This window comes from Vombatus ursinus, unplaced genomic scaffold (genome assembly GCF_900497805.2).
Source record: "Vombatus ursinus unplaced genomic scaffold, bare-nosed wombat genome assembly UNPS02001287.1, whole genome shotgun sequence".
Lineage (NCBI taxonomy): Eukaryota > Metazoa > Chordata > Mammalia > Diprotodontia > Vombatidae > Vombatus > Vombatus ursinus.
The window spans coordinates 20,378,551-20,387,821 of record NW_020941065.1 but is presented as its reverse complement, the minus strand read 5'-3'; the positions used below and the strand labels follow the sequence as shown (position 1 = coordinate 20,387,821).

Below are 9,271 nucleotides of genomic sequence, written 5' to 3'. Positions count from 1 at the left end.
ATGCCCCAAACGGGACCCACGGCGTGGGTCATGGCTTTCCCTGACGAGGATGGCAATGGCCAACCTTGGGGATGGCTGATGCTGGTGTTTGAGAAGCGTCAGCTTCCACGGCTGTCAGCCCCTGGGAGTTTGGAGGGCAGACTGAAACAGAGAGGACCCCGAGCCCTGGGGGCTGAGAACAGAGCCCTCCAGCTAACCTGAGGCAAGTAGGGAAAAATTAGCTAGGGCAGGTGTGGACCAAACTCATCTACTGCAAAGCCCCATGAGAGGTGGGAGGCCTGAGCCACTGGGGTCCAGGGGACACCCGTGGGACCTCATGCTGGCTTTGTCCAGGGTCACCTCTGAGCAATCCCAAAGTGAAGCAACAGGCCCGCCTGCGAGAGTCTGCCTGGACACAGCCTCATTGCTATAACAAGCCAACAAATCAGCAAAGCCGAACTCCGTCCCCCCTGGAAACAGGCCTTAAGAACCAAGCCGGGGGGGGACAAAAAGGCCAGCAGCTCCCCCCCATACTCACAACGAGAACAGAAAACTGGCCCCGCAGAGCCCCCAGGAGTGGGTGCCCGCGAGGGTGGGCTTAGCATTCCTCTCCAACACGGAGGAAAACCGCGCCAAGTGCTGGGGGCTTGACCTGGGAATCCAAGTGGCCATCTGCCCGAGACCCCCGTGCCATCCGCCAGGAGCGCCTCAGACCCGGTTGCCCCCCGAGAATTCAAACAACAGCAGGGCGGCCCAGAAAGTGTCGCTGGAGGTCTGTTCAGAGTCCCCTGTAACCTGGAACAGCAGACACAGAGTTGTCTCAGGCTGTGCCCTCTTGGGGAGGCCCCTTCCCCTCTCTGAAACTGTCAAATGAGGAAGTCTGGTCCCTCAGGTCCCTCCAGTTTGGACATCCTACAAGCCAGCTGATGCTCACCGGCCCCAGGATGTCATTTAGACGTTCTCAGCCTTTGTTTCCTCCCCTGTACCCCAAAGTCCCTCCTGGCTCTGGGAGACGCCTGGGATGATGGGAAGAGTCTTGGGGACCCACAATCAGAGGGTTTGTCCTTGAGGCCCGTCCCAGCCCCAATCCTATGGTCCCAGATACTAGAAAGTAGACCCTCCATATCACCTCCAGACCGTCAGATTGTCACAGCTCGTACCCGATACCTGCCAGGGAAAACAACCCTGCGACAGAATCCTGTCGAGGCTGACGGCCAGGGTTGCTGCCTAGGGCTTCATCGCTGACCATTCGCTGGCACTTTGCAAAGCCTTTTCTATCTGTCCATGCCTTCAATTGATTCTCAGAATAGCCCCATTTTACAGATGATGAAACAGGTTCCGAGAGAGGATTCCCAAGTCAATGTAGTGAGTAGTGGATGCATTTATAAGAAAGCCCTCTCCCTGTGCCAGGCCCCACCCCATGCTAGGGCCACACCAGTCTCTGGCAGAACGTCCTGTTGGGGAGGTCATTTGAACCCCTCCCCCTCCTTGGGTCTAAGCAAGGGACACCTTTATCGATTCATTCCTTTCACATCAATTCAGTTCATTCCTTGTGTTTTTTTTGGTTTTTGGTAAGGCAAAGGTGACTTGCCCAGGGTCACACAGCTAGTGTCAAGTGTCTGAGGCTGGATTTGAACTCTGTTCCTCCTGACTCTAAGCCCAGAGCTCTATCCACTGCACCACCTAGCTGCCCCGATTCAGTTCATTTCTTAAGCGCCTACTATGTGCCAGACACGCCTGGTAATGTGGGCAATTGTAATGAGATTAATGACGTCCCTTCTCTTCTACCAAAGACTTTGTGTCCCGTCCCGTCTGTGGCAGTCTGGCCCCACCCTGGCTGCCCCCTTCCCCCACGGTGAGCTCCGCCCAAGACACCGGAGGGTCACCAAGAGATGACCCAGACCTCCCACGATGCCGCATGACGCGGACGGAGCTGAGCAGCTTCGGCTCAGGCCCAGCTGCCCTGAATCCCCAAAGCGCTGCCCCAGAAAGGACCTCAGGGGGCAGCCAGCGTCCAAGCTAGAGTCCTAGAGCACGTGATGCTCGTCAGAAGACCTGGCTTCAAACTCTGCCCTTGCCCCCGACTGCCCGTGTCACCTTGACTAAATCACCTGACATCTCTGAGGTTCATGTTTCCTCGCCTGTAAAGGGGAGAGGGGAGACTAAACGGCCTTGAAGGTACCTTCTGGTTCTTCTGCAGAATCCCTAACTAGGAGCCCAAACCACTCCTCTAAAGATGGGGAGCTCACTACCCACCAACAGCCAAGTTCTTCCCGCTTTTGGACAAGCCTACTTAATTCTCACTCCGTTCCTCCTTCCACGGACCCAGTTTCTTAGAGATATTTGCCCAGGACAGAAGGCAGCCCCATCTGCCTCTCGTTTCCAGTCAGGGTGGACGGGGAACAGCCGGGCAGAGGGCAGACTGGGGGTCAGGAGGGTAGGGGGACAGCGATGGCACCACCGGGATTTCATAGATATTGGCAAGTCCAGAGGAGGACACTCCCTCTGCCAATTCAGACTGTCATCCTCTCTACAACTTATGAATCAATGAATGAATCAACATATAGAATCTCTTCAGTGTTTACACTAAGCCGAGCCTCAGGGAGCTGCCTAGACCAGTGAGATGCTAAGTGACCTAGACCAGTGAGATGCTAAGTGACGTGGCCAGGGTCACACATCCAGGAAGGTCACACATCAAAGGAAGAATCTGACCCCAGGTCTTCCTGCCTTCTCAAGACACCTGAAAAGAAACTGGGAGACCCAGCTTAGATTCAATCCAATAAACACTTACTAAGTCCCTGCTACATGCCTGGTACTGTTGGGTGCTGAGGGTACAGAGTCAAGAAGCATACTGTCTGTTTACATGCTACTGGATTCCAATCCTTGCCCTACCCTCCACTAGCCGTGTGACCCTGGGCCATGTTCCTAACCCTCTCCAGGCCTCAGTTTATCCATCTGTGAAATGAAGCTACTAACCCTTCTTTGGGTGGTGGCAAGGGTCTGATAAGCTCGTGTGGGCTCTGAGAAGGGCCCTTCCTGGAGATGCTGCTACGGAGGCAGTCCCCACGGCCCTCCCATCAAATCGACCCCTCTCCCCCTCACCCCAATCTCCTTCCTCCACCCCTTTTTACAAAACAAATGCCCGGGGGACCAGCCCAGGCCAGAGGGGCACAGGAAAGGGGTCGCTCCCCTTGCCAAGCCACAGAGAGGAAGGAGGAGGCCATTCACAATGAGATAGCGCCTCTTTGGGGCCAGCAGCATGGGGCGACTCCTGCTTGAGCCAGAGGGGTGGCTGAGATAAGCCTGCAGGGGCCCAACAGCGCGAAAGCTGGAAGAGGTCTGAGAGGCCATCGCCCCAGTCGAGGAAACTGAGGCCCAGGGAGGGGAAAGGGCTCTCAGGGTCACACAGCTAGTATCAGAGGCAGGTTTTGAATTCAGGCCTTCCTGATTCCAGCCCACCCCGTCAGCTATGGAGCAGGGAGGGGACACCAGCAATCCCCTCTTCCAAGCCTCTCCTATCTAAGCCAGGGCCCTTGCCGCTGAACCACAGCCTTCTGGAGAACTGAGATGAGGAAGGGGCGTGAAAGGCCAGCAGGTCGGACCCCTCATTGGAAATTCAGCTGAGGCCCAAAGGAAGCCAGGGACCTGGCCAAGGTCACATGGAAAGTTGGGGGCAGAACCAGTATTAGAACCTGTTTGGCTGTCAGGCCCCTCCCCGCCCTGACATCCCCCGTTCTAAGGCCCCTCCCAGCCCTGACATCCCCTGTTCTCAGGCCCCCCTCTTCCATGGGCACAGACAGGGAAGTCGAGTCAGGGCTTCCTCCTTTCAGCTCTTCCACTTCCTGAAGAAGTCTGACGTCCCAGGAGTGTTAGGATCTCTGAGCCTCAGTTTCCCCATCTGTAAAGCTGGAGTAAGTGCACCAGTAGCTTTGCCCTTGGCCTTCCCTGGAACAGATGTGGACCCAAAGCCATGGAAACAAGCCTAAAGTGCCCATCAGCGTCAGCCCCTATGGCCCTGCCCAGGAATCTTCCCATCACTGTGCCCAGGATGTCTGAAAACCAAAAGCAAAGCAGACCGGGGCATGGACTGGCCATCCTGGGGGCCCCATTCATAGTACATGAGGGCCCCTCTCCTGGGGGTCCCATTCACAACACGTGAACTGCCCCCCTCCTGGGGGCCCACGCCTAGTACATGAGGGCCCCTCTCCTGGGGGCCCCAAGCACAGCACATAAAGGCCTCCCCAGACAGAAGCCACCCAGAAAATCTCCACTTCTAGGTTCCAAATCCAGGGGCAGCTCAGGTGCTGGTCAGTGAAAGGTGTCCTTAGAGCCTGGCTGCCTCCCCAGGGCTTTGACAGCCAAGGAAGAAAGTGCAGGGTTTCCTGGGTGCAAGAGTCTAGAGGCCAGCCTCTGTCCTGGACCGAGGGGAACCCCAAGCAAGTTGGCATCTCTCTCTGAGCCTCAGTTTACATCATCTGTAAAATGGGAGGGTTAGGCCTCTGAGCCTCAATCTGTGATGCCCTAAGTTCTGGCCCTACCTGAAGACAGGGCTCCCGGGCAGCCTCCAAGCCAGACCTCAGGGGCGTGACCAGCAGGTGGGGGGAGGCAGGAAGGAGTAAGGCTGGGGCCCAGATCCCCTGATTCAGGCCCCAGCTTTGCCACCCCTCGGCCTCCGACTTTGGCCTGGCCACCCCTCAGCCTCCATTGGGTACAATGAGGAGTTTGGGTGAGAAGAAATGCCAGGAGGCAGACTAGATTTCTCGGGTGTTTTCCCACTCTAAAAAACCTTAAGTCTGCAGCGGCCCAGTGGAAAGGGCTCTGGAGCCAATCAGGGGAACTGGGTTCAAATCCCAGCTCTGACATTGCCTAACTCAGTGACCAAATCCCCTCTCAGGGCCTCACTTTCTTCATCTGGAAAATGGAAATGATAATAACCCTTGATCTACTTGCTTCACAGGGGAAAGTGATTTGTGAATCTGAAAGCCTAGGATGTAAAAATCCTGAGAAAAAGGACACTTTCATTTCTGTCTTTGTCTCTCCAAAGCTCTGCACAGTGCTGGGCATACAGTAGGCGCTTAATAAATGCTTATTGAATTGAATGTCATATGCCCCCTAGAATGTAAGCTCTCAGAGGACAAGATGGTTTTATTTATTTATTTTTTTTTTGGCTAGGCAATGGGGTTAAGTGACTTGCCCAGGGTCACACAGCTAGTAAGTGTTACGTGTCTGAGGCCGGATGTGAACTCAGGTCCTTCTGACTCCAGGGCTGGTGCCCTATCCACTGCGCCACCTAGCTGCCCCAAGATGGTTTTATTTTTGAAAGGCTTTTTGGGATGCCTGTCTCCCCAATGCCCTGCACAGTACTGAGCACACAGTAGGTGCCTAATAATTGCTCATTGTCCGATTGGTAAGAGCCGGAGAGCTCTCCAAATGGGCTCTGAGCCACGGACGAGGGAGCGGTGCCAGCTTCCTGAACTCCAGCATCTGTACCCGGGGCTTTGAGGCAGGGGCACAATGAGACTGGGCCGGGGGAACCAACAGGCCAGACTTTCCTCTTTCCTTTTTAGAGGAACCAGGACCTGTTCCCCTTTTGCCCAGGAGCAGGGGGGAAGCCAGCTCAGACGTCTCGCTCTCCAGGGACAAATGCACAGGGAAGGGAAAGCAGGGCTCCCACCAGGCCACGGCTTCTGTCCCCCAGCCCACCAGGCCCCGACCGCCGGCCCCCCCCCCCATAGTGCCGCTATACTCATCCGTACAGGAGTGCTCTCCACCTTCTCCTCGTCCATCGCATCCAGGCCACCCAGAGTGGCTCCAGGGTTTCCTGCAGGGGCCAGGTGGTTCTGCAGGGTAGAAAGAAGGCTGCGTCCTGGCCCCTGCCCACAGGGAGCTTACACTCCTTCTGTGGAGAAGGACTCACACAGGGTCAAAGAAGGGAGTAAGGGTTTGGTCAGGGTCGGACAGGAGAACGGCCGTTACACCGTTCACTTACATCGCTTCCCTTTACTAAGCACCTACTATGTGCCGGGCACTGTGAGAGGTGCTGCAACAGCAGCGAGCCAGTCTCTCTCCGCCAGGAGTGAAGAGACAGAGGCTGCTTTAGATGGACGTCAGGAAAAGCTCCCTGATAATGACAGCTGCCCCAAGACCAAAAAGGCTACCAGAAAGTGGTGAGCTTCCCGCTCCTCAGAGGTATGCACGCATAGTGGGGATCCAGGCAAGAGGGCTTGGTCTGGATTGCGGCTGAGGTCCTTCCTGTTTCTGAGAGTCAGCATCTCCTTGTGAGGAGGGGACAGGGGGCCTGAGGACCCAAGGGCATTCTGGGGAGGGGCTGGATGGGCCCTGGGTTCCCTGAGACTGCAAAGGTCTATCCTCAGGGTTAATAATAATAAGTGGGGAACAGGGAGCTCGCAGGAAGAAGACCCAGCTGTCCCTCGCAGTGGGATGGGGTCAAGGAGAGTTCTGAACTCCAAGTGCCTCAGTCATAAGGACCCAGCGCCTGCTGGGGAGCCTCACCTGGCCACATTCCAAAGCCTGGGGCTGGCCCAGGACAGAAGCCTGGTGGGGACTCGAGGGTTTCTCCAGCACCATCTCTGATGAACTGAAAAACAACAACAGTCACTCACGTTCTGCTGGTTACAGAAGGCGCCTACCTCCACTGGGCTTGCCTTCTGTGCCCCAGTGGTGCTCGGGTCCCGGAGCTCCCTCAAAGGCTGGGTGAGGGGAGCAGCTGGAAAGCCCTGGAATGGAGCACCGGAAAGCCCAAAGACTGACCGGCTCCGTCTGGTGGGAAGGGATTGGGTCTGTCTGCCACCGCTAACGGCCAACATCACCTGGACCTCAGCAGGGAGGGGTTGCAATCTGCTCGAGTGAAGGGCTGATCAGCCCATGCCTGAAGAATCACAGTCCACCAAGGGCTTTCTTTTTTTTTTTTTTTTTTTTGGTGAGGCAATTGGGGTTAAGTGACTTGCCCAAGGTCACACAGCTAGTACATGTCAAGTGTTTGGTCAGAGGCCGGATTTGAACTCAGGTCGTCCCGACTTCGGGGCCGGTGCTCTATCCACTGTGCCACCTAGCTGCCCCTCACCAAGGGCTTTCTGCACAGCCATGTGGAGCCATCTCACAGGCTGGGGATAACCCGAACGGACCTTTATGTCTGGCCTCGAGATTGGCAAAGCATCATCTCACTGGAATTGGCCCTTGGAGACGCGCTGTGAGCAGGCTCTAAAAGACTCAGTTTCCTCCTCCACACAATGGGAACAGACACGCTGGTCCACATCAGGGTGTATTGTGAAGAAATGCTCAGGGAAACCAAACGGACAAAGCAGAGCTGTGGTGATTCCCACCGACCACCTGCCAGAGGCCCAGGAGAGGTGCTGTGCCCTACCCCCAACACGTCACACGTGTTCGTATCTGCTCACAGGTACACGGGATGTTCCACCCCGACCCCACTCGCTGGGGTGCAAGCTCTCAGAGGGCTGCCCTTTGCCTGGGTCTCGTCCTGGTTTTCCCAGAACAGGAAAGGGTGAGATACAGATAAAGAAACTGAGGCCCAGAGTGAGCAAGATGGCACGTGACGACAGTGTTCAATCTGTCAGGTCAAGAAGACTTTGGCTCAAGGGCTGCCTCAGACACGGACCAGCCGTGTGACCCTGGTCACGCGTCCAAGTGCAGACTCAGGGTCAGAGCAAGGACGTCAACCTCGAGTTTCCCCCTTCCCTGTGTCCAATGAGTCCCAGGGAGAAGGGTCGGGTATTCAAGCCTTCAGCCAAACCCCGAAATATTCCCCTGCAGGGGAGAAGACAGGAGGCAAGGAACCAGCTGGGCTTGAATGGGGATGTCAGAGCTAAGAGGGGCCTTAGAACAGGGGATGTCAGGGCTGGGAGGGGCCTTAGAACACAGAATGTCAGAACTGGGAGGGGCCTGAGAACAGGGGATGCCAGGGCTGAGAGGGGCCTTAGAACATGGGATGTCAGAGCTGGAAGGAAGCTCAGAACACGGGATGTCAGAGCTAGAAGGGGCCTTAGAACAGGGGATGTCAGAGCTGGGAGGGGCCTGAGAACAGGGGATGTCAGAGCTGGGAGGAAGCTCAGAACATGGATGGTCAGTGCATTTAATTCAACTTACTCTAAGTGTCTTATACCAGCTTCCAGGCCTAGGAAGGATCAGGCTTCCCTGGGTACGGAGTCAGAAGTCTTGGGTTCAAATCTCACATCGGCCACTTATTGCCTCTGTGACCTTGGCCAGGACCACGACCTCTCTGGGTCTCACTTTCCATCTCTATGGGCGTGTGTGTAGAATGGGTCTGGTGACCTCTGAGGAATACGTCCACACATCGGGCCGGATTCACGTAATTAAGAAGCCAGAGACAAGCAGACCCTGCTATTGCCTGAGCTTGGCTTTGCCCAGGAAGGATGCCACTTGGACAGGCCGCCTCTGTCCTCTCTCCCTGGGATGCACTGGAGGGAGCGCCTGAAGCCGCAAACATGTCTCCTTTGACATGAACAGAGGGCCAGCTGGGACCTTTCTCATAGGGAGCATGGCCCCAAAGCCTGGGTGACCCCACTTCCGTTACTCTACCTTCGTGGAAGGACACACTCTAGGGGTGCCAACTGCTCTTCTCTGAGCATGAAGCTGCCCACCTCCAAGCCTGGCTGTCCGCTGGCCACTTCAGAATGGGGCCCAATGCCTGCCCTGAGAGGGCTCCTGTCCGGTGGAGCCTGGTAACCTGGGGTGGAGAAAGCAGAATGAAGAACTTTGTCTCTTCAGAGTCTCGAGGACAGCAAGGCTCTGCGGGGTCCATCTTCCTGCTTGTTCAGGATCGTCCGGTCAAGACGGTCCCCTCGAACGAGCTCCTTCCAGCTCAGAGACTCTGGGGTTCCTGCTTGACCTATACCTGCCTTCCTGCCAAAGGGCCCTTCCTGCACTGACCCAGCCAAGACCCCCAGCTCAGGGCACCAGGACACAAGCCTCTCTCGATGACTGCTCCAGCTGCCTCCTTTTACAGGGTGACCGAGCTGGGATTCAAACCCAAGTCTGCTAACTCTGTCCTTCCTTCAACTATACCAATATTCTAGGGTCCTTTTCAGCCCTGGCATTCCCTGTTCTGAGAGCCCTCCCAGCTCGGGTACGAGACAACTTCTCTGGGCCTCAGCTTCCTCAGCTGCAAATGAATAAATTGAATTAAATGATCTCTAAGACCCCAGCACTGACCATCCATGTTCTAAAGCTCCTCCCAGCCCTGACATTCCCTGTTCTAAGAGCCTTCCCAGTCTGACATTCCCTGTTCTAAGGC

At 56.0% G+C, this 9,271-nt stretch overlaps 1 protein-coding gene across 1 annotated transcript in view; it reads right to left on the bottom strand.

The window, feature by feature from the left end:
• Positions 1-498: 498 nt before the first annotated feature.
• Positions 499-9,271, bottom strand: part of ANHX (anomalous homeobox) — a 16,001-nt gene continuing 7,228 nt past the window's right edge. Inside the window, exons 7-10 of the mRNA XM_027862034.1 lie at positions 8,557-8,704; positions 6,493-6,577; positions 5,736-5,819; positions 499-774 (exon numbers count right to left, since the gene is read on the bottom strand). Of these exons, the coding sequence (XP_027717835.1) occupies positions 688-774; positions 5,736-5,819; positions 6,493-6,577; positions 8,557-8,704 (404 nt within the window). The 3' untranslated portion in view covers positions 499-687. The remainder of the gene's footprint in view (positions 775-5,735; positions 5,820-6,492; positions 6,578-8,556; positions 8,705-9,271) is intronic.